Raw genomic sequence first — 27664 nt, 5'->3', positions numbered from 1 at the left:
CAGATTTTGTAATAAATATGTCCTATTGTATGGAAGAGCTATGACACTTTTTTTAAAATACTGTACTGTGGGTGTTAAGGAGCCCAAAAGCAAAGTGCAAGCCTTGAACAGGTTAGTCTGGTGTCCTCCACCTGCATCCCAAGCAATTACCTTGAGTATGCTTAAGATTATTCTCAAAGCGGTAGCTAGTGAAAGTATGGAAGGATTGGCACAAAACATTCTCATCTCTACAAAGACAACTTGAAATGTACATTCTTCCAATAGAAGCCAGTGCTATAATGTTATTTTTGAAAATAAAAAGCAAAACGTTCGTCTTAAGGCAAATTGGCCATGATATGACAGGAAAAATAGAGTTCAGCGGTAATCAAGAAGCAGCCCCATAACTACTTACATCACGAAACTGAACCTTTCCGAGTTCTCCTAATTCACTGACACAACAATAAGCAGCTTCTGACTGTAGAAAAAGCTGGGCCAGGGTCATCTCCTCACTCCGGAAAAGCTCCCCCATGGCAGCAGAAAGGGCCGGTCAACTGAGTACCTGGATTTCTCTCCAACCTAAGGCGAAAAGAGAAAATTATATGACCTTGGAATTATCAAGAGGACTGAGAGCAAACAACACCCCAGGAAGCCTCTTCCGTTTTGCATTTCATTTCTTCCACTCTATGCTGACAGGTCTTTAACAACTGTTTTGACATCCTTCTTAGAAAGACAGAAAGGAGAAATTGCAACGGCTGTTACTGAATCTTCTCCCAAAGAGTGTCTGATGAACAGTCACTTCCTTTGCACTCGACGTCAGGATTGAATGACAATAATTTGGGACATCTCAATACATAAGAATGTATTCAGATTAAAAACAGAAACTGGGAATCCGAAACAGCTCTTTAAATACCTTGGACACAATATTATGAGGCAGCTGACATTTTTTTTTCCTGTGTCAGGAAACAAACAGAAGAGACCTCGGTTACCCTGTCATAAAGCATGTCTCCGTTGCATCTAGTTTTCTATCCTCTACTGCTAATTTCTAACAGTCAAAGTCCCAGGACCGCCCTAAAGGTACGGCTACCTTAAAGGGTTTAACTTTCCAAACTCCTTGGAAAACACCATTTTCTCCCAAAAGAATCTAAACACATAAGCATTAACTTAAAAAACAAAAACAGAAAAACACAGAAACAGCTTACACATTAAGCTCAATTTCAAGTCAAGCATGACAGGAATACATGGTAATGACAAAGCAATTTTAAGTCACAGAGAATAAGCTTTGGACCTCCGCAGCTTTCTGTTTCTTATCCCCACCTTCAAGATTAACTACATTCTTCCATCTGTTAAAGCTTCGCATGAATAAGCCAATAAAGATTTCCTTTTCAGTCGGTCTTACCGTTACCGGGTAGGAAAGACAATTGGCGCTATCAGTGGTCCTGAAACTGCAATTATTTATTCTCAATCAGCTATTGTAAGGCACAGGCTGTACAGAATCTAAACTCAACAAAATGTAAGGTATTTTTAGTATCATGAGGGCATCCCTAATGATAGGTGAAACTGGCATCAAAGGAAGAGCTATTCTTCCGGAAGCCTGGGAGACATTTTGAGAAATCTGAATGACAAAACCTTTGTGCATTTGACGTTCAAGGCAGCAAAACCACGCATTCAGATACAAGCAAGAATTTCGCAAGAGATCATGTAGCTTGACTTTAAGACTGCCTACACCTGAATCATCCAGAACAGCTGTTAACAGATCCCACACTATCCTCAACAAGAATAGATTCCACAACCTCTAAACACATAAAATTATGCCAGATCAGCATAGTTCAGAGGCTGCCGATAATGACAGCCTCCAATGAGTTGCCTCCCTGTTTCTGTTCTTTAATGATTACAAGTCTCCCTAGAGCATCTCTATCCCACTGGAACCAAAGAGAAAACTAAAAAGGCCACAGCACTTCGGGCGCGTGGGGGTCGCAAAAAAAAATATGAAGAAACAGTACTCCTGCGCAAGAGGAGTCCGAATAAAGTGTTCCCGAGCCCTGCCTCACGACTGTCATCCAGTCCTCGCCTCCTAACGAGCTGTTCGAATTCACCTGCCTCGTTTCCTGTCTACCTAGTGAGAAGGAGGAATTCTCTGAGCCCAGGCACACCTACCTCCCGGAGTGGGGAATAAAAGGTGATAAGCCTCAAATGGGGAGCCCCTTTAAGAAGCCCCCCGATTCTTCAGCCTACCCAATAACCTTCAGTTCCTCCACCTTCCACTTAGATGGGGTAAGGGATCGGGGCCTCCAAAAGGGAGTGAACCTCTTGTTTCTCTGCCCAGAGGAGGGGTGCCCGAAGAGGGGTGAACCCCCATTCTTCTGAGACCTGAAGCCCCTGCTAATTCCTTTGACAACCGAGGGGGCCGTTAGAAGGGTTTACTGTGCCCCTCGGAGGCCGCTCCCTGCCGCGCTGTACCTACAGCCCCAGCTCACCTCCGGCCGCAGGAAGGCCGCCGCCAAAGCAACCGCCGCAGACCAACGCCGCAGTCTCCTCAGCTCCCGGCAGCAGCACCTCGACGTGCGTGCGTCCGCAAAGCCCCGCCCCCGCGCTGCCGCCGGCCTCCTCCCCCACGATGACCTCATTGCCGTTGGCCAATGGGGTGAGGACTCGGCCGGAGGCCTCATTGCGGAGTCGCGGGGGCGTGGGCGAGACCCTGCGTGCTGACGCCATCTTGTTCCCGCAGCCTCGGCTGCCGGCCCCAGGAGGGCGGGTGTGTGGGGCGGGCGGTGCAGGTGCTCTAGGCCTTAAGTCCTTGAGCCCTTCAGAATCCTTTCTCACTAATATGTATCCTTGAGGCCAGACTGCCTGCTTTATTTTCATACCCGAGGAATTAATTCACAACTTTTTCCTCCTCGAGGGAAGTAGCAAGAAGGAGAGAAATTATTATGAAATGACTGGAGAGCTCGAGCGGAGCTCGAGCGGAGCAATCTGCTCTGCGCGCGCGCGCACACACACACACCCTTTTTCCTTATTATGCAGGGGAGAAAATTTGAGCCCTAGAGTGGAGAACGACTTGCTAAAGGTACTAGATCCTGTAGAGGAGCCTTGATCAGGGGGCTCATTCATTTAAGAATAGAGAACCCCTCTTTAAAAAGGTATTTGCTTCAGTCCTTCCAGCAACTGTCCAGGTTCTATTTTTCTCCAGTTAACAGTGGGAGAAACTGTGGTGCTTCAAGGACAATGGTGCTTCAAGGACAAAGAACGACCCTGCGTGAAAAAGTGTCAGCGTTACACCCCCTACTGGACTCCTAATCGCCCTCCTCACCATGTTGCGATGGTTACGAAATTTGTGAGACCACCTGGGCGATGCCTACCTGGGCAACGGGCCCTGTCCCAAGTAATGAAAGGCATATGCCCTGTCCCACTCCCACCCTAAGAAGGAAGGTATATGTGCCTCGACCAATCAGTAAAGGGAATTTTCACCTCGGACCATTTCTTTTGTTTTCTGGCTATAAAAACTGATCAATAGCACATGTTGGGGCTTGACTCTCCCAGGCTATTAGGAAGTTGGCCGCTGTTCTGGCAGTGACCCTTCCCTCTAATAAATTCTATCTTCCTTACATTCTGCCTTGTGTCTGGAAATTCTTTCCCAACCCGCGTTCGGACCTCGTCAGGAACCTTATTAGACTAGGTGTTGTGAAAGTTAATTTCGAATCTTGTTTGATGGATTCCTGTGCTCCCATTTGACCACTTAAAAGTTTTCTATTCCTCAAAATTTGTAAAAGAATAAGTTTTAAAAAACGCGTTAAGTGATGTCTACCTATTATTTATAAAAACGCCTTTCTCAACTATTGATGTCGATTCCCTTTTCTTGCCCTTCTTTTAAGGAAGAGTGGGGATCCCAAGTTGTTTGTCATAACCAGAACCATATCAGGAAAACTCAGAAAACTGGTTATTCATACTTCATGGGTGGTGGAACCCTACTGAGATTCAAATGTAATGACGGAGATATGTCTACCTGGCAAAAACATCATCAATCTTGCTTTACCAGCCTAAAGGAAATAATAAAGGGCAAATACCGACGTTTAATTTGCATTTTTCATCTCACATTGTGAATGAAGATATAACAACTTCATTACGATTTTGTTGAGAAGTAGCACCTTGGAGAGCCCCAGGCCCTCCCTTTCCCTGTGAGCTTAATTGCTCCCTAGTTCTCTCAACTTTCCCCGCAAGGCTGATAGGGTTCCACATTAGAAAGCCTGCCAAGTTTTATAAACAATTACACAATGACTCATTTCCTTCCTTTGAGACTTAAAAGAAAGTTACTTTTTAACCTCAGGGTCAGCTGCTCGCTAACCACAAATTTTCATACTCTTACCTTTAAGACAGCCTTTCATCTGGACTCATATCAGTGCCCTTGAATTCCCTTTTTTCACGGCTTCCTTGAAAGTATCTTCTCTCGGAGCTCCTTTTCTGTCTCCTTTCATTTCCCACCATCAATCTTTCTCCAGTGTTCTATTTCTTTTCCCTCCATGCTCTCTTCCTTGGAAGTCTTGCCTATTGTCAGGCTTAAATGTCTATGTGTAAGACATACCTATTTTTCTACCCACCTCATTCCTCCAAGGCTCAGAAATGGAATTTCAAGCTGCCTGAATAATGCCATTCAGGCAATAAACGTTTGCTGAGGCAGTCTGCTATATCGGAGAAATGGTGCTAGGTGCTGGAGATAGTAAAATGAAACAGACACTCTTCCTACCCTAGAGGAGCTCACAGCTCAGTGAGAAATAAAGTTCCAACAATTATGAGAGAGAGAGAGAGAGAGAGAAAGGTGAGATGAGATTAATACTTCCCATGTGCCAGGCACTCTTCTAAGTGCTTTATAAATATGAACTCATTTAATCCTCACAACAGTACTAGGAGGCAGACACTATTATTGTCTTCATTTAACAGATGTTATGGTGAAATTGAGGTACACTAATCTGCCAAAAGTCACTCAGCTAATGAATAGCAGAGCAGGATTCGGACTCAGCCAGTTAGGCCCCGTTTCTTGTGCTCTCGAGTACTGCACTGTTCTGACTCTGCTAAGAGTGCTGTCTCTGAGTCCAGCCCGAATTCAAATCTTGGTCTGTCATTTAACATCTCTCACTTTACGACTCTCTAAGCCCTAGTTTCCTCTTCTATAAAATAGAGTTAATAATAGTACTTGCCTTATATGTTTATTGTAAGGAAGAAAAGGAACTTAGTACACGCTTGGCACTCAGTCTGCATTTAAAAACTGTTAGCCATCATCATCATCATTATTATTGTTGAGATACAAAACACTATATCTCAGTATTGGACCTGAGGACATCAGAAAAGTTTACAGGGAGGTGGTGACACGAGTTTTGAAGACTTAGAGCTCTCACTGAATAAAAACTGTCTCTTCCTCTGAGATCCTTAATCCTGCTAATGGCATCATTGTTTTCCTAGTTACCCAGGCTCCAAGCTTAAGCCATCCTTTTTTTTTTCTATCTAACATTGTTTACTTTAACACAAGCTAAATTAACACAAGTTGGATATTAAAATATCTCTGAGAACAATTTCTACTATTTATATTGTGAAAAATCAAGCAACCACTCTATAATTTGTAAAAATTTCACTTTCAGTTGAATGTTTTCTTCTAATAATTGTCTAAGAATGTCCAATTGGTCAACATTATGTGTTGAGTTTTCTCTTTTTTTAAAATTTATTTATTTATTTTGGGCTGCGTTGGGTCTTCGTTGCTGCACGTGGGCTTTCTCTAGCTGCGGCGAGCGGGGGCTACTCTTCATTGCGGTGCGCAGGCTTCTCATTGAGGTGGCTTCTCTTGTTGTGGAGCACGGGCTCACTGCAGAGCACAGACTCTAGGCACGCGGGCTCAGAAGTTGTGGCTTGCCACATCTAGAGCACAGGCTCAGTAGTTGTGGCACACAGGCTTTGTTGCTCCGCGGCATGTGGGATCTTCCCGGACCAGGGCCCAAACGCGTGCATTGGCAGGTGGATTCTTAAGCACTGTGCCACAGGGAAGCCCTTGAGTTTTCTCTTGAACAAAATTTGTATAGAGAGTATAAAACTTTAAATAAGTAAGAATAGATATTAAGCTTAAAAATAAATCTGCCCTAAGTCTGTCTTCTGAGGTTTGTACAGAGGCCTAGAAGGTTTGTACAGGGTCAGTAGTGAGGTCCTTGTGGCAGTGTGTTCTCCTTTTTTTTTTTAAATTGGAGTATAGTTGCTTTACACTGCTGTGTCAGTTTCTGCTGTACAGCAAAGTGAATCAGCCATATGTATACATATATCCCCTCTGTTTGGGATTTGCTTCCCTTTAGGTCACTACAGAGCACTGAGTTTTTTTGGTTTTGTTTTGTTTTGGCCGTACCCTTCAGCATGCGGGATCTTAGTTCCCCATCCAGGGATCGAACCCGTGCCCCCTGCAGTAGAAGAGCAGAGTCCTAACCACTGGACTGCCAGGGGATTCCCCCAAACACAGTAGTTTCTACCTGATTTTTCTCCCCTAGCATTGAGCCTACTCATTCAATGGTAAGCACCATTTCTTGAATGAATAGTGAATGGGTAGATGATCCTGAAAGAAACGGGGACCTCCTAATAGAAATCTACTATCAACAAAAGAACACAGCTATCAGACAAAAAGGAATATGATCACATCCTGCATTTTTTCTGTCCCCTTTGTTTTATGGACTTCATTATCTGTGGGGAACAGAGTTCGTGACAGATGCTTGTATGCTTGTGACAGAGATATGAGGGAAAGTTTCCAAGCAGAAGCTAGAATCAGAAACTGTGTGTGAAGTCAGTGAAAACTTTTACAGAGTCATCAAGTTCAGTACACTAATACTGCTGATGCTTGTATTCCATGTACAGTTCCCAAAGTTATTCTACATTGGAACATTCCTATAAGGAAAATACTCTAACTTCAATGATGAGCACTTTTTTGGGGGGTGGGGCTCATCCTGTGGCATGCGGGATCTTAGTTCCCCAATCAGGGATCGAACCCAGATCCACGGCAGTGAAAGTGCCAAGGCTTTACCGCTGGACCAGTAGGGAATTCCCCAATGATGGCTACTTTAATAAATAGCTTTCAGTCATCAAAAATCCATCATTCCTTCAGCAAACATCTATTAAATGCACACTTTATACCAGGCATAATGTTAGAAACTGGAAATGCAAAGAGGAGCAAGGAGCTCACAGTCTATCAGGAGAGACAGACAAACAACTAACTGTGGTATAACATACATGATATAGCAGCAATTGAAGTAGAAGTCTATGTAAGCCCAGAGAAAAGAGTTACTAATCCTGTTTGGCCTTGCAGGAGGCTTTAAGAAGACATGACATTTGCGATGGGTATTAAGGGATTAATAGAAGTTTGTTCAGAGGAGGAGGCAAAGGCTAACAGAACAGAGATAGTACTAATATCAAACTAAATTCAGATGTTGTCTTCATCACAGTCATCAAATACATCAACTTAGCCCAAAACTGACTAAAATATTTTGATACAGAATAATCAGGCATTTATGTTGATTTTATCTAGAGTTACCTGTATGCTTCTCTAGGGAAGAAATAACTTGTGCTTATGCTTTTCTGTAATTTGAACAAGTACAGCATATGTCCAACAAGATCCAGTATAAACGGGTTGTTACCACACAGCCCTAGAAGACGTGAGAAATTCCGTATGAGGCGTAGCCTCTAATACAATTCTGGGTGTCTAAACTGAGCTATTTCTTAGCATCTGTGAAAATGTCTAAACAATAGTTACAAAAATCAGTTCTATTACCGAGACAAAAGAGAGAACAGAGGCAATGATCTAACCAAGTCTCAAAAAGTTACAAGAATTGTCACTGTAGTGACATGACTAAAACAAATGGTTTTTTCCTCCTTTTTCTTCCTTCCTTTTTTAGTTTGAATGAATGCACAGCAATTGTCTAAATTTCCACCAGTGAAAGGTCACCTCATGTTTGCTCATCCAACTTAGATTCCTAGATGGGAGTGTTAAAGTTAAACCAAGTGTTTTGAAAAACATATTTGCTCATGTCTTTTTCTGCCATACGCTTCCTGTATTAATTTCCTAGAACGGCCATATGCATTACCACAAACCGAGTAGCCTAAAACAACAGAAATGTATTCTCTCATAGTTCTGGAGGACAGCAGTCTGAAATCAAGGTGTCCACAGGGCCATGATATTTCTAAAGGCTCTAGGGAAGAATCCTTCATTCCCTCTACCTAGCTCCTGGTGGTTGTGCAAAATTCTTGGCATTCTTTGGCTTAGGGATACATCACTCCAATGGCCGCCTTCAACTTCACATGGCATTTTTCCTTCTGTGTGTCTGTATCTGCATCCACATTTCCCTCTTCTGATAAGGACACCAGTCATTGGATCAGTGCCCACCTTAATCCAGTACGACTTCATCTTAACTTGCCCATATCTGCAAATATACTGTTTCCAAATAAGGACATATTCACCTATTCCAGGTGGACATAAATTTGGGGGGAATACTATTTAACCCAGTACACTTCCCTTACCAATTTGGGGAAGGAAATTTTGCTCTGCATAATAGTGCAAGCAGTTAGCAGCTAAAATTTTGATTTAAAAGTTAATTCTGGGCTTCCCTGGTGGCGCAGTGGTTAAGAATCTGCCTGCCAATGCAGGAGACATGGGTTCGACCCCTGGTCCAGGAAGATCCCACATGGCGAGGAGCAACGAAGCCCATGTGCCACAGCTACTGAGCCTGTGCTCTAGAGCCTGCGAGCCACAACTACTGAAGCCCGCGTGCCTAGAGCCTGTGCTCCACAGCAATGAGAAGCCCGCGCACTGCAACAAAGAGTAGCCCCAATTTGCTGCAACTAGAGAAAGCCCACACGCAACAACGAAGACCCAACACAGCCAAAAATAAATAAATAAAATAAATTTATTTTAAAAATTAAAATTAAAAATAAATAAATAAAAGTTAATTCTGCTTGTCTACATTCATTGAGGTGACAGCAGTGCAGTGTAATGATCATATGTGTCCCGTCAAATAATTTTTTTGTTTTTCCCTTTTATATCAAAATGAACTCTAATTCTTAAACTATTCTACCAAAGATCTGATTTGAGTGTTGGTTGAGAGATTTCTCCTGCACAACCTTTAGGTGAGCCGGCATGACCTTGACCATTGTTCTTGAAATACTGATTAGCAGTTTGTCTCCACAGAAACATGTAATTACTTTTGCAGTTTCACTCTGAGTTCCTCAACATAACACTGTGGTTTTACTTGCAAAGCCTGTCAATGTTTCAAATAAAAGTCTTTAAGTAAAAATCCATTCATAATAGATCTTGAGGCTCCCTTTGAAGCTCAGGCAATGTCAGCTTCCTTTAGCTCTGGTAATGATTACATCCACGAGGGGATATGAATGAGACTAAGGCATGTGACATTTTATGCAACCCTTAAGACTCTTGTGACCCACACGAGGCAAAAAGCCTCTTAACTTGTGGGAGTTAAGAATGCCATGGATGGCCAGTCCTGGTGTCTGAGTGATTCCCTGGGCCCAGCACAGGGACCAACTTTCCAGAGCCCTGAAGACAACACCCCAAAATATGGACTCATTTTCCACTCTACCTTCATTGGCTGAGCAGCTTCCAAGAACAGAGGCCGCATCTCCCGATACCTGGCAAACAAATGCAGTATTGCCTCACGAACTGATTGCTTCTCAGAGGTACCTACCAGTGTATTTGGGGAGAAGCTTCGAGAACAAGTTGAGGAGCGGCCGTCCTTCTATGAGACTGGAGAGATTCCACGAAAGAATCTGGATGTCATGAAGGAGGCAATGGTTCAGGCAGAGGAAGCGGCTGCTGAGATTACTAGGAAGCTGGAGAAACAGGAGAAGAAACGCTTGAAGAAGGAAAAGAAAAGGCTGGCTGCGATTGCCCTGGTGTCTTCAGAAAACAGCAGTAGGACCCCGGAAGAATGTGAGGAGACAAGTGAAAGACCCAAAAAGAAGAAAAAGCAAAAGCCCCAGGAGGCTCCTCTGGAGAATGGAATGGAAGACCCATCTGTCTCCTCCAAACCCCAAAAAAAGAAATCTTTTTCCAAGGAGGAGCTGGTTAGTAGCGATCTTGAAGAGACAGCTGGCAGTGGAAGTCTTACCAAGAGGAAGAAATCTTTCCCCAAAGAGGAACCAGATAGTGACCCTGAAGAGTCAGGAAACAAGAGGGTCCCCAAGAAAAAGAGGAAATTCTATTCCAAGGAGGAGCCTCTCAGCAATGGACCTGAAGAGGCTGCTGCCAGTAAGAGTAGCAGCTCCAAGAAAAAGAAAAAGCTCCGAAAGCTATCCCAGGAAAATCAGAATGGACATTTCCCTAGTAGGGCATAAATTACAGAGATATTTCCCAACCCATCCCCTATAGCCCAATAAAAATAAAAACAAATTCACGAGTCAAAAAAAAAAAAAAAGAATGCCATGGAAAGAGGCTTCTTAAAGAAATCAAATTGAGAAAACTGGAGATGGGAAGGATTGAGTGTCAGAGAGCAGAGACACCTCTCTGTGACATTAGACCTGAAGTATTTGCCCAGGTAAACAAGAAACTAGCTCAAGATTTCTGAAGTGGAGAATCTAGCAAATGCTTCTGTATTGAGTTTCTAGTGACTTGGAGATAGGAGGTGAGATCTGTAGTAAAGAAATACATGGGAAAATTCCAGTAGGTTCATTGAATCCGGTTGATTTAATGGTCAAGGGATAGATTCACCTTGAACTTTTGTATTCTCACTGCTTATCTTGGTGCATGGCTTCGATATACACTTAATATATTTTTTTATAAATGAAATTTTAAAAAATACATAAATTTATTTATTTATTTACTTTTGGCTGCGTTGGGTCTTCGTTGCTGCGCGTGGGCTTTCTCTAGTTGCGGCAAGCGGGGGCTACTGTTCCTTAGGGTGCATGGGCTTCATTGCGGTGGCTCCTCCTGTTGCAGAGCACGGGCTCTAGGCACACGGGCTTCAGTAGTTGTGGCACGCTGGTTCAGTAGTTGTGGCTTGTGGGCTCTAGAGTGCAGGCTCAGTAGCTGTGGCACACGGGCTTAGTTGCTCCATGGCGTGTGGCTTAGTTGCTCCATAGCATGTGGGATCTTCCTGGACCAGGGCTCGAACCCGTGTCCCCTGCATTGGCAGGCGGAGTTTTAACCACTGACCCACCAGGAAGCCCCTACACTTAATATTTTTGAAAGAAAGAAAGCAAAACTGGGAATTTCTTTTCTATTCATTTATTTATATTTTTTTAACATCTTTGTTGGAGTATAATTGCTTTACAATGGTGTGTTAGTTTCTGCTGCATCACAAAGTGAATCAGCTATACGTATACATATATCCCCATATCCCCTACCTCTTGCGTCTCCCTCCCACCCTCTGTATCCCACCCCTCTAGGTGGTCACAAAGCACCAAGCTGGTCTCCTTGTGCTATGTGGCTGCTTCCCACTAGCTATCTATTTTACATTTGGTAGTGTATATATGTCCATGCCACTCTCTCACTTAGTCCCAGTTTACCCTTCCCCCCTCCATGTCCTCAAGTCCATTCTCTACGTCTGCGTCTTTATTCCTGTCCTGCCCCGAGGTTCTTCAGAACTTTTTTTTTTAGATTCCATATATAAGTGTTAGCATACGGTATTTATTTTTCTCTTTCTGACTTCACTCTGTATGACAGTCTCTAGTTCCATCCACCTCACTACAAATAACTCAATTTCGTTTCTTTTTATGGCTGAGTAATATTCTATTGTATATATGTGCCACATCTTCTTTATCCATTCATCTGTCGATGGACACGGGTTGCTTCCATGTCCTGGCTATTGTAAATAGCACTGCAATGAACACTGTGGTACGTGACTCTTTTTGAATTATGGTTTTCTCAGGGTATATGCCCGGTAGTGGGATTGCTGGGTCGTATGGTAGTTCTATGTTTAGTTTTTTTAAGGAACCTCCATACTGTGGAATATCTTAACTTGTGACAAACTGGTGCAGGTTATTTGCAATCACGTACTTCTTTAAGGCTGGAGATTGCTATGCTTTACACTTCAGTTGTTTTTGTTTTATAAAAGCAGCTTACCAGGCTTTTGTGGTATTTTCAAGGAGGGAGAATGGTGGGGAAGGAAGCCTGCAGGAAATTTGTAGGGAGGATGTATAAGGGAGTCATCTTCAGAGGAGAAATTTTTTTTAGGGGAAGCAGAAAGTTATCCAAGAGGGAACCTTCAGTTGGATATTGCCTTGAGCTGTATTTCCATTACAAGTTTCTTTTTGCTTAGAGTTTTAGAGATTCTGAATACAAGTGAACAATTATTCCTGTTTAAAAAAATATACTTTGGGCCCTTAAAATTTTCTGGCAATATGAATAGCTATTGACAACACTGCATTTGAGTAAAATCTGCGAAGTAAGTGAAGTTTAGGAGCTTTTCAGTCAACTTCTATATGCCTCTCTTCTATTTTTTCATTCAATACAAGGTTTTGTGCTTGATATGACCCAGGCCTAGATATAGGAAATTGGACAAGGCCCTAACCTGGAGGAGCTCATAATCTGTAATACAATACGGATTTTATTAGTAATATATAGATAGTCCTATGGATGCACTGATAAAGGTATCACTAAGTATGCTTTGAAACCTTTACAGAGGAGGGCTTCCCTTCCCTGGTGGCGCAGTGGTTGAGAGTCCGCCTGACGATGCAGGGGACACGGGTTCGTGCCCCGGTCCGGGAAGATCCCACATGCCGCAGAGCGGCTGGGCCCGTGAGCCATGGCCGCTGAGCCTGCGCGTCCGGAGCCTGTGCTCCGCAACGGGAGAGGCCACAACAGTGAGAGGCCCGCGTACCGCAAAAAAAAAAAAAAAAAAAACCTTTACAGAGGAGATGAAATTTGAGTTGTCTTAAAGGATGAGCACGTGTTTGCCTGTGAACAGACTATGAACCTGGTCTGTTCTCTGCCTGCATTGGTAGTGATTCCACCACTTCTCTGCAAATTGTTTCCTTCAAGGTCACAAAAAGATCAATCTTTTTTTTTTTTTTCATATATAGCATACAGCAGTGTTAACTAAATTCATCCTGTTGTACATTACATCCCTAGCACTTATTTATCCTATAACTGAAAGTTTATACTTTTGACTGCCTTCATCCAGTTCCCCCTCCTTTCACCCCCCCACCACTGGTTTTTGTGGTTCTATAAGTTTGTTTGTTTTTGAAATATAACTGACCTACAACACTCTGTTAGTTCCTGTTACACAACACAATGGTTCGATAGCTTAGTATATTTCAAAATCATCACCACGATAAGTCTAGTTAGGATCTGTCACCATACAAAGATGTCACATCATTACTGACTATATTCCCCACGCTACATTTCATAGCCGTGACTCATTTATATTGCAACTGAAAGTTTGTTCCTCTTAATCTCTTTCACCGATTTCTTTCCTCCCCATACCGTCCTCCTCTCTGGAAACCACCTGTTTGTTCTCTGTATCTGTGACTCTGCTTCCATTATATTATGTCTGTTCATTTGTTTTGTTTTTCAGATTCCACGTATCAGTGAAATCATACAGTTTTTGTCTTTCTCTGTCTGACTTATTTCACTTAGCATAATACCCTCTATGTCCATCCATGCTGTGGCAAATAGGCAAGGTTTCGTTCTTTTTTATGGCTGAGCTATGTATCTATATATATCTATATAGAGATATCAAATATGATTGACATATATATATATCTATATATCTCACATCTTCTTTATCCATTCATCTATTGATGGGCACTTCCATATCTCGGCTATTGTGAATAATGCTCCAATGAACGTAGGGGGTGTGATCTTTGCTAACTAGTGTTTTCATTTTTTTCAGATAAATATCCAGGAGAGGAATTGCTGGATTGTGTGGTAGTCCTTCTTTTTTTTTTTGGCCGCACTGCGCGGCATGTGGGATCTTATTTCCCTGACCAGAGATTGATCCTGTGCCCCCTGCAGTGGAAGCTTGGAGTCTTAACCACTGGACAGCCAGGGAAGTCCCTATTTTTTAACTTTTTGAGGAATCTCCACACTGTTTTCCATGGTGGCTGCATTTACATTTACATTTCCACCAGCAGTGCACGAGGGTTCTCTTTTCTCCACATTCTCACCAACACTTGTTATCTGTTGCCTTTTTGATAATAGTCATTCTCACAGGTGTGACATGATATTTCATTGTGCTTTTGCTTTGCATTTCCCTGATGATTAGTAAGCTGAGCAAATATGTTCTGACCCTTTCTCTCTCTTCTCCTGGGACCCCTATAATGTGAATGTTAGTAGGCTTGCTATGGTCCCAGAGATCTCTTAATCTGCCCTCATTTATTAAAAATTCTTTTTTCTGTTCAGTTTAAGTGACTTCCAGTACTCTGTCTTCCAGTTTGCTGATTCATTCCTCTGTATCATCTAATCTACTGTTGATTCCTTCTGGCATATTTTTAAAATTTCAGTTATTGTTTTCTTCATCTCTAGTTGGTTCTTCTTTATATTTTCTAACTCTTTGTTAAAAATTTCTAACTTCTCACTCTGTTCATCCTTTCTTCTCCTGAATTCTTTTTGTTTTATTTGGCTGTGCGAGTTCTTAGCTGCAGCACGTGGGATCTTCGTTGCTGAGTGTGGGATCTTTAGTTGTGGCATGTGAACTCTTAGTTACGGCATGCATGTGGGATCTAGTCTCCTGACCCAGGATCAAACCCGTGCCCCCTGCATTGGGAGCTCAGAGTCTTAGCCACTGAACCATCAGGGAAGTCCTCCTCCTGAGTTCTTTGAGCAGCTTTGAGCATCAGCCCGGGGGTACTGGGCTACTGTCAGCCTGCTGGTGTGTGGAGCTGGTCCTGGGGTCTCTGACTGCAGGGCCCTGTGGGTCCCAGAGTTGGTGTTGGCCCACTGGTGGGTGGGGCCAGGGCCCAGGGGTCCTGGGGCTGGTGCCTGCTCATTGGTGGATGAGGCTGGTCCTGGGGCTAGTGCCGGCCCACCGGTGTCAGGGCTGGGTCCTGGGGCATCTGGGGGTCAGAGGGTCTTAAGGACGCTGGTCTGCTGGTGGGTGGGTGTATGTCTTCTTCTGGCTAGCTGTTTGGTCTGAGTTGTCCCAGTACTGGTGTGGACGCACTGATGGATGGGTCGAGGTTCTAGTGCTAATTAGCTAGAGAGAGGATTCCAAAATGGATCTTACCAGCACTGGGGTCCTCATGGGAGAATGAGTTCCCAAAATGGCTGCCGCCAGTGTCTATGTCCACGGGGTGAGTTACAGATGCCTCCTGCTTCTCTGGGAGGCTCTCCAGGATCAGCAGGTGGTTCTGACCCAAGCTCCTTTCAAATTACTGCTTCTTCCCTGTGTCTTGGAGGGTGTGAGATTTTGTGTGCACCCTTTAAGAGTGGCGACTTCTATTTCCTACAGTCCTCTGGCTCTTCCAAAAGTAAGCCCTGTTGGTCTTCAAAGCCAAAAGTTCCAGGGGCTCATCTTCCCAGTGCAGGAACACTGAACTGGGGAGCCCAATGTGGGGTCTGGACCCCTTGCTCCTTGGAGAGAACCTCTGCAATTGTAACTACCCTCCCATTTGTGGGTCACCCACCCAGGTGTATGGGTCTTGACTATACTGTGTCTCTGCCCCTCCTACCCGTCTCACTGTGATTCTTTCTTTATATCTTTAATTGTAGAAGATCTTTTCTACTAGTCTTCTGGTCTTTCTCATCAATAGTTGTTCTGTAAATCGTTATAATTTTGGTCCACCCATGAGAAGAGGTGAACTCAGGGTCTTCCTACTCTGCCATCTTGGCCACTCCCCTCTCATGTTTTTTTAATTAATTAATTAATTATTTGGCTGTGTTGGGTCTTCATTGCTGCACGCGGGCTTTCTCTAGTTGCGACGAGCGGGGGCTACTCTTTTTTTTTTTTTTTTTTTTCTTTTTTGGCTGTGTTGGGTCTTCGTTTCTGTGCGAGGGCTTTCTCTAGTTGTGGCAAGCAGGGACCACTCTTCATCGCGGTGCGCGGGCCTCTCCCTATCGCTGCCTCTCTTGCTGCGGAGCACAGGCTCCAGACGCACAGGCTCAGTAGCTGTGGCTCACGGGCCTAGTTGCTCCGCGGCATGCGGGATCTTCCCAGACCAGGGCTCGAACCCGTGTCCCCTGCGTTAGCAGGCAGATTCTCAACCACTGCGCCACCAGGGAAGTCCAGGGGCTACTCTTCATTGTGGAGCGTGGGTTTCTCTCTAGTTGTGGCGTGCGGGCTTGGCTACCCCACGGCATGTGGGATCTTAGTTCCCCGACCAGGGATTGAACTCACGTCCCCTGCATTGGAAGGGGGATTTTTAACCACTGGACCACCAGGGAAGTCCCTGTCTGGTTTTCTATATCAGCGTTATACTGGTCTCATAAAATGGGTTGGGAAGGATTCTCTTCTACTTTCTGGGAAAGATTATGTAGAATTGGTGTTAATTCTTCTTTATATGTTTGGTAGAGTCTCCACCAAAACCATATGGACCTGGATATTACCTTTTTTTTTTTTTTAGACTTTTACAAAATAAATTTCTTTACAGTTATAGAATTATCCAAACTATCTATTTCATATAGGGTGAGTTCTGGTAGTTGGTACTATTTGAGAAATTGGATTATGGAATATTTACTTAATCTCAAAATACCACGCTACAAAATACGCATGACAAAGAAGAAAAGAGTAACTTTATACTGGAAAAGTCTGAAAGACATCACCTTAACTGATCAAAGTTAACGGTACGAGCAAAAGGCATCAAAATTTTGTACCACCTGATAGGATACAATGAAAAGAGCACAGCCTCTCTTTCATGCTATTCCTGCCAAAGGTAAAATCCAAAATCCAATCGTGAAAAAAAAAAATCAGAAAGCCCAAATTGAATAATCTTGTACAAAATAATTGTCCTGTAATCTTCAAAAACATCAATGTTATGAAAGTCAAAGAGAAAATGAGGAACTATTCTCGTGACTGAAGGAGACAAAAGAGATGTGACAACTAAATTCAAAGTGTGATCTTAGATTGGATCATTAAGCTATAAAGGACACCACTGGGACAAATGATGAAATTTGATAGGTTGCTGAAAACCAGACGGTGGTATGCATCAATATCAATTTCCTAATTTTGATGGTTGTACTGTGGTTATGTATCCGAATGTCCTTGTTTGTAGAAAATTCACACTAAAGTATTTGGGGGGTGATGGAACATCAGGATGCCAATTTACTCTCAAATGGTTCAGAAAAAAATAATCTTTTTGTACTTAAAAGAAACTTTTCTGTAAATTTTAAATAATTTAAAAATTTTGTAGGACTTCCCTGGTGGCGCAGTGGTTAAGAATCCGCCTGCCAATGCAGGGTACACGGGTTAGAGCCCTGGTCAGGGAAGATTCCACGTGCCGCGGAGCAACTAAGCCTGTGTGCCACAACTACTGAGCCTGCGCTCTAGAGCCCGTGAGCCACAACTGCTGAAGCCTGTGCGCCTAGAGCCCGTGCTCCACAACAAGAGAAACCACCACAATGAGAAGCCCGCGCACCGCAACGAAGAGTAGCCCCCGCTCGTCGCAACTAGAGAAAAGCCTGCGTGCAGAAATGAATACCCAATGCAGCCAAAAATAAACAAATAAATTAATTAATTAAAAAAAATTTTTTTTGGTAAATTACAGAAAAAAAGTTTCCAGACAGCCTCTTTCCATTTTGATCACTCTATTATTCTAGGGCTCCTAAACATTGATGGATATATTTTACTTACGCTTGTGCTGGATATCATCTACTCATTTGGAAATCTTTATACTTCTTATGCATCTGTTTCCTTCATGAGATTATTAAACACCCAAAGGACATAATTTTGCCTCTGTTTCCTTTATATTTCCTTGTGGTATCAAGTAGCTGCTCTTAATAACCACTTGTAAACACTAAAGGTTTTGGAGCATGAATTATCTGAATAGTTGAATTGCCTCTTTCAATTTAAGCCCATGCAAAAAAACTAAATCATATCTCTTAAGTCATATGATGGATCCAGGAACCAAGTCTGTGCTGACTGCTCTTTCACACCAATCAATGGCCCCTGGGATTCAAAGAAATATGCATCTTGGTGGAAAAATGAGTCACTCCACCAACGCACAGCTGGACTCTCACACCAGACCACAGTGGAAATGTGGAAATCTGAGTGGAGCACAAGGGATCTACATGTAACAGGAGTTCACACTCTTCCTGTTCTGTTACATTGTGAAACGGAAACATTGTTTTCTGGGAAAAGAGCCAGATTCCACAAATGAAATGGTTTTGCCTAAATGTGCACAGCTGCTAAGCACTTACTGTGCTTATTGAGAGTGTCTTGTTTTATAGATTTAGACTTTGTTCCAACTGCAAAGTTTAAAGGAAGAGGGGCCCTATCGTGTGCAACAGAATAGGGGTTTTTTGTTTCTTTTCTTTTAAAAATTTTTTTTTCTTTTTGGCTGCGTTGGGTCTTCGTTGCTGCGTGTGGGCTTTCTCTAGTTGCGGCGAGTGGGGGCTACTCCTCGTTGTGGAGCGCGGGCTTCTCATTGCGGTGGTTTCTCTTATTGCGGAGCATGGGCTCTAGGCGAGCAGGCTTCAGTAGCTGTGGCTCGTGGGCTCAGTAGTTGTGGTTTGCAGGCTCTACAGTGCAGGCTCACTAGCTGTGGCCCGCGGCCTTAGTTGCTCCGCGGCATGTGGGATCTTCCCGGACCAGGGCTCGGACCCGTGTCCCCTGCATTGGTAGGCAAATTCTTAACCACTGCGCCACCAGGGAAGTCCTATTATTTATTTTTTTAACATCTTTATTGAAGTATAATTGTTTTACATTGTTGTGTTAGTTTCTGTTGTATAACAAAGTGAATCAGCTATACGTATACATATATCCCCATATCCCCTACCTCTTGCGTCTCCCTCCCACCCTCCGTATCCCACCCCTCTAGGTGGTCACAAAGCACCAAGCTGGTCTCCTTGTGCTATGTGGCTGCTTCCCACTAGCTATCTATTTTACATTTGGTAGTGTATACATGTCCATGCCACTCTCTCACTTCGTCCCAGCTTACCCTTCCCCCTCCCTGTGTCCTCAAGTCCATTCTCTATGTCTGCGTCTTTATTCCTGTCCTGACCCTAGGTTCTTCCGAAACTTTTTTTTTTTTTTTTTTTAGATTTCATATATATGTGTTAGCATATGGTATTTGTTTTTCTGTTTCTGACTTACTTCATTCTGTATGACAGACTCTAGGTCCATCCACCTCACTATAAATAACTCAATTTCGTTTCTTTTTACGGCTGAGTAATATTCTATTGTATATATGTACCACATCTTCTTTATCTATTCCTCTGTCGATGGACACTTAGGTTGCTTCCATGTCTTCCTGGCTATTGTAAATAGTGCTGCAATGAACATTGTGGTACATGACTCTTTTTGAATTATGGTTTTCTCAGGGTATATGCCCAGTAGTGGGATTGCTGGGTCGTATGGTAGTTCTATTTTTACATTTTTAAGGAACCTCCATACTGTTCTCCATAGTGGCTGTATCAATTTACATTCCCACCAACAGTGCAAGAGGGTTCCCTTTTCTCCACACTCTCTCCAACATTTTAGCCAATGTTTTATAATTACTATACATGGAATATAACCTTTAAAAATTGTGAATCACGGGCTTCCCTGGTGGCGCAGTGGTTGAGAGTCCGCCTGCCGATGCAGGGGACACGGGTTCCTGCCCCGGTCCGGGAAGATCCCACATGCCGTGGAGCGGCTGGGCCCGTGAGCCATGGCCGCTGAGCCTGCGCGTCCGGAGCCTGTGCTCCGCAACGGGAGAGGCCACAACAGTGAGAGGCCCGCGTATCGCAAAAAAAAAAAAAAAAAAAAAAAAAAGCCTCCCTGACCATGATAACAGCAAAACTTTATTCCAGTTCAAACTGAATTATAATAAACAGTTCACTTATCCAAAAAAGAGGAGGACTCTTGTTAATTGAGGGTTGAGGGTCCGGCAGGCGGACCCTCAACCACTGCGCCACCAGGGAAGCCCAAGGTTTATTTTCTTTTAACTTGCTGGTAGCTCAGATTGAACCCGAGCAAGTCATTATCTCCAGTGTCTAGGAGATACTCATACTATGTATTAATTAAATTTGTTAAACTCTCAAAGGAGAGCTATATTTCCAAGTTATTTAGGAGAAACTCATTATTACCATCAGTTCTGCCTATAGGTGACACTGGGCGCATTAAAAAAATTAAACCTGGGCAGAAGACCTAAATAGACATTTCTCCAAAGAAGACATACAGATGGCCAAGAGGCACATGAAAAGATGCTTAACAATGCTAATTATTAGAGAAATGCAAATCAGAGATATCACCTCGCACCAGTCAGAATGGCCATCATCAAAAAGTCTACAAACGGGCTTCCCTGGTGGCGCAGTGGTTGAGAGTCCGCCTGCCGATGCAGGGGACACGGGTTCCTGCCCCGGTCCGGGAAGATCCCACGTGCCGCGGAGCGGCTGGGCCCGTGAGCCATGGCCGCTGAGCCTGCGCATCCGGAGCCTGTGCTCCGCAACGGGAGAGGCCACAGAAGTGAGAGGCCTGCGTACTGCAAAAAAATAAAAAAAATAATAACATAAAATTATAAAAGTCTACAAACAATAAATGCTGGAGAGAGTGTGAAGAAAAGGCAACCCTCCTAAACTGTTGGTGGGAATGTAAATTGGTACAGCCACTATGGAGAATAATATGGAGGTTCCTTAAAAAACTAAAAATAGATCTATATAATCCAGCAATCCCACTCCTGGGCATATATCTGGAAAAAAAACATGGTTCGAAAGGATACATGCACCTCGGTGTTCATCTCAGCACTGTTTACAATAGCCAGAACATGGAAGCAGCCTAAATGTCCATCAAGAGACGATGGATAAAGAAGATGTGGTACATATATACAGTGGAATATTACTCAGCCAGTAAAAAGAATGAAATAATGCCATTTGCAACAACATGGATGGACCTGGAGATTATCATACTAAGTGAAGTAAGTCAGACAGAGAAAGACAAATATCATATGATATCACTTACATGCAGAATCTAAAAAAAATGATACAAATGAACTTGTTTACAAAACAGAAACAGACTTAGAGAACAAATTTATGGTTACCGGGTGGAAGGGTGAGGGGAGGGATAGCTTGGGAGTTTGAGATTGACATGTACATACTGCTATATTTAAAATAGATAACCAACAAGGACCTACTGTATAGCACAGGGAACTCTGCTCAATATTGTGTAATAACCTAAATGGAAAAAGAATTTGAAAAAGAACAGATATATGTAAATATTTGTATAACTGAATCACTTCGCTGTACACCTGAAACTAACACAACATTGTCAATCAGTGATACTCCAATATAAAATAAAAATTAAAAAAAAAACTTTTTTATAGAAGGATTTGTGCTAAGTATTGCTGTTACGCAAACAGATAGTTCTAATTTCAAATTCCATCTATTTGTTTATCATAGAAGGGTTAAGCATAATCTCTACTAGGAAAACTTCTGCGATCAGAGTAATTATACACAGCAGGAAATAATAAAGTTGAATTTCTTTTCAAAATTGTGTACTATTCCATAATTTAAACTCTACTAATTCATTTTCTAAAATGATTCACATTGAAGCAAGTTTCCATTTATGTACCCCACCCCTTCAGGCCTTAGTTTCCTCATCTGAAAAACATTTAATCAGATGATCCCTAAGGTAATTCATGATCCTGAAAGAACATTGTATTACTGAGATCCCTTACTGAGCCAACATTCCATAATTCACTGATTTCAAGCCATAATTCTAAACTGAGTGCCTTCTGAATATATCAAAATGTGCTAGGTGCTGCATAGATTTCAGAAAAGTCCAAGCCTATAAGAATTTAGTTGAAGAGAGCAAACAGACACAGAAAGAAATACTAATGCAAGAGATGTCTAAGGGGATGTTGCTCATGGCATGTCTTTGGAATAGGGTCTATCAGGCAAACTGGAATAGCAGGAAGTTAATGTAAAGGAATAGAACGAATTAACAATAATAATCCACTTGTATTAAATCGTACAAAATCCGGCAGCCAAAAACGAATAAATCTCCACTATACTGAGTGGAGCCACAGAAGGTGATTGGTTTTTTGCCATGCCACAGGGCTTGCGGGTTCTTAGTTCCCGGCCAGGGATTGAACCTGGCCCCTGCAGTGAAAGGTCCAACTCCTAACCACTGGACTGCCAGGGAATTCCCCATAAGGCTTTTTTTTTTTTGCAGAGGGAAGACAACAATCAAAGTAACTTTTTAGGGAGATTAATAGGCAGCGCTGTGCAGGCCGGGTGAATTGGAGGGACGAGATTAGAGACAAAGAAATGGAAATGACATGGGCTTCGCTGGTGGCACAGTGGTTAGGAATCTGCCTGTCAATGCAGGGGACACGGGTTCGAGCCCTGGTCCGGGAAGATCCCACATGCCGTGGAGCAGCTAAGCCTATGCACTACAACTACTGAGCCTGCGCTCTAAAGCCCGTGAGCCACAACTACTGAAGCCCGCGCACCTAGAGGCCATGCTCTGCAACAAGAGACGCCACCAGAATGAGAAGCCTGCATACTGCAACAAAGAGTAGTCCTCACTCTCTGCAACTAGAGAGGGCCCACACGCAGCAACGAAGACCCAACAAAGCCAAAAATAAATAAATATAATTTAAAAAGGTTAAAAAAAAAGAATCCACCTGCCAATGCGGGGGACACGGTTTGATCCCTGGTCTGGAAAGATCGCATATGCCGCGGAGCGACTAAGCCCGTGAGCCACAACTACTGAGCCCTCATGCCAGAACTACTGAAGCCCACATGCCTACAGCCCATGCTCTGCAGCAAGAGAAGCCACTGCAATGAGAAGCCTGTGCACCGCAACGAAGAGTAGTCCATACTCACCGCAACTAGAGAAAGACTGAACGCAGCAATGAAGACCCAACGCAGCCAAAAAAAAAATAAAATTTAAAAGAAAGAAAATAGCATTATGAATAAAAATAGAAAAGAAAATAGCATGAATGTTCATAGAATTTTTCATAAGAGCCAAAAAAAAAAAAAAAGGAAACAATCCAACTGTCCATACAGACATGTAGCATAACTATACAATAGGATTTTATGCAACCATTGTGTACTGATAAACACTGCTTGTCCCCACGGATGACTCGGAACAAAATGCTTATTATCAAAACTTTGCTTAAACTTATCTCCTTCCAGGCCCCTGACCTTTGGCCCACTCTTAGCCTGAGCCAACACACAACCCATCCTGAGGATAGGCTGGCTTCAGAGAAAAGCGTTCTCTGCTCTGCTCTCTCATCATGCCACCCTTTCATCCCATTCCCTGATCCTCGTTCTTTCTAGCCTTGTTTACTCCTCTCTATAAAAGAAAACCCCTTTTTGCCTACCCCTTGAGACACCTGCAGATCTTATGGTCACAGCATTCTCTTTATTACATTAGATCCCCTCCCCTGACTGCCATAGTCCCTTTCTTCCCCTGCAATAATCCTTTCTAATAAAGTCTCTCTTTACTAACTCTGGATTTGTTCTTTATTTGACAGGTTGTTTATTTGGGGGGTTATGAAACTGTTCTAAAATCGATTATGATTGCCACCTCTTCGTACTAAAAACCATTGAACTGTACACTTTACATAGGTGAATTGTATGGTATGTGAGCTGTATGTCAGTAAAGCTAGTGGTTGTCGTTTTTATTTTTATTTTTTGAGCTGTTTCAAAAGCTGGGTTTTTTTAAGACTATGAAAGAAAGAAAAAAAAAATGTTAGCAAGCGGGACGAGAAATACTGTAAATAAAAATAATACAACCTCACAAAGGCCAAGAGGGAGAGTCTCAAGGGCAAACTGGTCAGCAGTGCTAAATTCTGTGGAGAGTTCAAGTAACGTTGGAAAAGGAGAGATAATTGGTAGAATGTGGAGTTTATTGGTGATTTTTAAGTGCTCTTTTAGTAGAAAGGAAGCCACCTTTTTGGCTTAACTGCAGAAATTTAAGGACTGAATTGAGGGTAAGGGATATGTAGCAGCAGTTCTAGAAAACAATGAATCTGAACAGGAGAAAATGGACGGACCCAGCCTTGGGAAGGCAGGAAGGTAAAACCAATTAAGACTGTAGTTTTGGTTTATGTTTGTTTTTTATTTTTAGGATAAGAGACCAGTGCATGCTGAAGGCAGAGGAGGAAGAGAGATTTGATGGCATTTCCATTCCCTTATTTTCGTGACTTTTTTGTTTATCAGCCAGACTCACTGCTTCCCTGAGATGAAAATTCTCACCCTGCAGCAAATTCCCTGTGTTCTTTGAATGTTTTCAAGCACCACGCTATGCATAAATTAGCACTTAATAAATAATTCTCATTGCTTTCTGGTTCAGGAAAGCTACCCTATATATTAATGTTTGAAGGAGAAGAAAGGAAGGGATTTTTGAGGAAGAGAAATATATAAATATTAAAGGCACTTTTCCTATATGTCAGAGAAGCAAGAATAGTGCATATAAATCTGGGGAGAAAAACATCTCTGCTGTCTTTGGCAGCTGTAAGCCAGTTGCTGAAGATTGGTTTTCCATTCGGGTTGGCTTCTCTGATGTGACAACACATCATTCATCCCAATCATTTATTGTTAACAAAACACACTGTCTCCCTAGGGTCTCTTCCAGCACGACCCAAAACTGAATGGAACATACTGCACGCTGCACCCCTCACACCTTGTTGGGGGCTCCCTCAGTGTAAGCTGGTAAGATTTAAGGCAGAACCTCGATAAGAGATGAGAATGCCTGGCTGCTCTCCCACCCACCTGGCCTGTACTTTCACGCCTCAGGTCACTGCAGGAAGGGTAGGGGGTGGGGTGGGGAGGAAGGCTGTACCCTGTGAACCCTTCCCTATTCTCCCAGGAAGTAGTGGGAACCTTCCCAGAGCACCTTCCACTTTGTATCAGAAACTATTTGTGCATCTGTCTCCTCATGCTACGCTATGAGCTTCTCAACAGGAGGGACTGGGCTTTACTGAAGTCCCCAGCCCAGTAGCTGGCTCCTGGTAAATAGTCACACTTTGCTGAACAAATGGATGGATAGAGGAACACGATAGAGAGCTGTGAGATTCCAGCTGCTGACAGGGTTGCATCCTGGTGTTCTTTTTCTGGGCCAAAGGGTTGTTTGTTTCCATCTCTCTGTCCCTTTTACAGACCCTGCCTCACCAGCTGAAAGCACACAGTGGAACACTGTGCCTTTCAGCAAATAGAGTGAGCAATGGAAAATGCAAAGCATCAACCCTGAATACAAGCTATGGCATGCTGAACACAATTCCAAATGAAGAGAAACTGCTTATTTTCACTGAAATGGAGTGGAGTCCTCTGGGAAGGATTGTTTGGCTCCAGTTCTGGGTGTCGGTGTTGATAAAGCTGGTGCACCAAGGCTCAGCACGCCCCCTGTCGGATTTAGCTGGCATTTAGTAAGAAGAGGAACAGGAGAGAAACTTTGCCTGGTGCAAATGCTTCTCTTGGACATAGGCAAACAGGGAGGGTAGGGCTCTTTCTGCGAAATTCTTCTCTGTTAAAGAGGCATCAAATGAGTCAGAGACTCCACAAATACGGACATTCCTTTTTGAAGAATAGAAATACTTTCCTGTTGGGAAAATCAGATGGCATGGACTGGATTCCTTTTAGCAAGCATGCAACCACAAGAACAAATCAACCACTAAAATTCCTCTTCAGGACTCCTCCCGCACCAAGTGAGGTTTAAATTGTAATGTGTATACGTCCATTGATAGAGAACTGGTTAAATAAGTATAGCATCAATTCATCCCTACATTGGAAAACAAGGCAGCTCTGCATGCACTGATATGGAACAATCACCAAGATATATTAGTAACTGACAGAAAGCAAAGTGCTGAGATATATATATATATATATATATATATATATATATATGGTGTGCAGAGACTTTCTATAGAAGATTCCACAAGAAAATATAACAACTGTTGTCTCCTTGGCCAGAAATTAGCTTGCTGCAGGCAGGGATAGAAAGAAAACTTCTTTTCACTATATTTCTTTGTGTGCTATTTGCAATTTGTACCTTACGTGTCACCTATGAAAATAATCTAATCAATTTAAAAAAGACCCTTATGAAGGTCCAGTAAGGTTCTCTACTGTCACTCTTCTTCCTCTCTAGAAGTCTTTTCAATCCTCAGTGGAAGGAACTTAAACTGCTAAAACACATTTTCTCTCAAATTCTAAAATAAATTGGCAATCTGTCAGTTCTATTATATAAATACATGTGCTTTATATACCAGTTCATTCTATTTGAATCTCAGATACGAAAGCCACCTGTTTCTGTGGAAACAGCTATTGAAGTGTCAGGGGAAATATTTTGTTCAATAGCTGTTGGGACTGTTCCGGATGATCCCACGCTATCCCAGGCAGTGAGCTCTTCAGCCCCTTTCTGGGTTGGTGGCTTCTCTGCCTGGATTAATAGGGCCCAGGGTCCCCACCAAGCAGTTTTTCGCTCTGCCTAATGATAACGCATGCCAGACTAGAACTGACCTTTTGCCAAGACCATCATCTACCCAGCTGGGGAAACCCAAGGTTGGTTTCCTAACCAGGGAAAAGGTTTGCAGCTTTTCTGGGGGAAAGGGGACTGGTGCTGCTTCAGGGAACTCACTGCTCCAGTGCTGTGGGAGAGAGCAAAATGGGGGAGAATTGGCACTCTCTCTCCCCCGGACTTCTGAGCTAAGGGCCTTTCTTGATCCTGCTCAGAACTGCCTGCTCCTCGGTACCCATCATGGTTGAAAATATGTTTGTAGTTAAGCCTTAGGCCGACAGGCTGGCGGCACATTCGGGTGAGCGTCTGCTCCTCCCTGACCCAGTGAAAGATACAGCCTGCTAAGGTGGAAAGTGCAAGAGAGGAGTCCTGACACCTGGTTTGAGTGCCAAGCCAACGCTAACCTGCTGGTAACCTCCTGGTAAGTCACTTGCCCTCCGTTTCTGGTCCGTCAAGTGAGCAGGTGGCCTTTGATATCTCAGATTGCTGAGCGCGAGTCTCTGGGCTCCAGAGAGATGGATGACTCCCAATCCTGCTCTCTGAGGTGAGTGTCAGCCAGGGCTCTGGGGCAGGCGGAAACACAGGGAAAGGTGATTTTTAGTGAGTAAAAAGCTTTAGTTTTTACTTTATTGCCCATCTTAATCTTCCTCTGTTAGAATAATTCTAAGAGGAACCTAGAGGAGCTTGGTGGCCCCTTACCACCGCTGTGACTCTAACTTAAGTTCTCCCTTCCCTTCCACAAACGACCCCCAACCTTTTAGAACAGTGGTGGGTAACTTTGTGGGGTGGGTAGTTAGAGGCCCCTTCGAAAAGATTGTGGAAGCCATGGGTCCTTTCCCTCTCAAAAACTGGACACAGGCAAATACTACAATATTTTGCACGTAACTTCAGGATATCCTGTCCCACCTGACGACCTAATCTAGAACTTAAAAAGGGGGGAGGTGGGTTAGCCGGAGAGCGAAAAGAGCGAGAGGGAAAAGTAGAGCAACACTCTAGGACCTGTTTTCCTACCGCAGCTCACATTCCTCCGCCCCAGTCCCGCTCCCGCCGCCTCCGCTACCAGCGGAGGCCCTAGTCTCCCGCTCCAACTATTCCAACCATCCTGGGAAGGGTGAGGCGCTCGGCTC

At 43.3% G+C, this 27664-nt stretch overlaps 2 protein-coding genes across 6 annotated transcripts in view; one reads left to right on the top strand and one right to left on the bottom strand.

Annotated features, from left to right (window-relative positions):
• The window catches only part of ATP6V0A1 (ATPase H+ transporting V0 subunit a1), a 60920-nt gene extending 58335 nt beyond the window's left edge, over window positions 1-2585 (bottom strand). For 4 of the 5 annotated variants that reach the window (XR_009537822.1, XM_060136144.1, XM_060136141.1 and 1 more), the window contains exons 1-2: window positions 2454-2585; window positions 392-555 (exon numbers count right to left, since the gene is read on the bottom strand). Coding sequence is in view for 3 of the 5 variants with exons in the window: in XM_060136144.1 (XP_059992127.1) it covers window positions 392-508 (117 nt within the window). In the remaining 2 variants the exon portion in view is untranslated. Of the gene's footprint in view, window positions 1-391; window positions 556-2453 lie in introns of those variants that run through there. The other variant, XM_060136145.1, reaches the window with a different exon arrangement.
• A 7029-nt stretch (window positions 2586-9614) lies between these two features.
• Window positions 9615-10338, top strand: LOC132511919 (nucleolar protein 56-like). Its single transcript, XM_060135734.1, has one exon. The coding sequence runs from the start codon at window positions 9781-9783 to the stop codon at window positions 10336-10338; it is 558 nt and encodes a 185-aa protein (XP_059991717.1). The 5' UTR covers window positions 9615-9780.
• Window positions 10339-27664: the final 17326 nt, after the last annotated feature.

Source organism: Lagenorhynchus albirostris, chromosome 20, assembly GCF_949774975.1.
Source record: "Lagenorhynchus albirostris chromosome 20, mLagAlb1.1, whole genome shotgun sequence".
Classification (NCBI taxonomy): domain Eukaryota; kingdom Metazoa; phylum Chordata; class Mammalia; order Artiodactyla; family Delphinidae; genus Lagenorhynchus; species Lagenorhynchus albirostris.
This window is presented reverse-complemented; position numbering and strand designations above follow the sequence as displayed.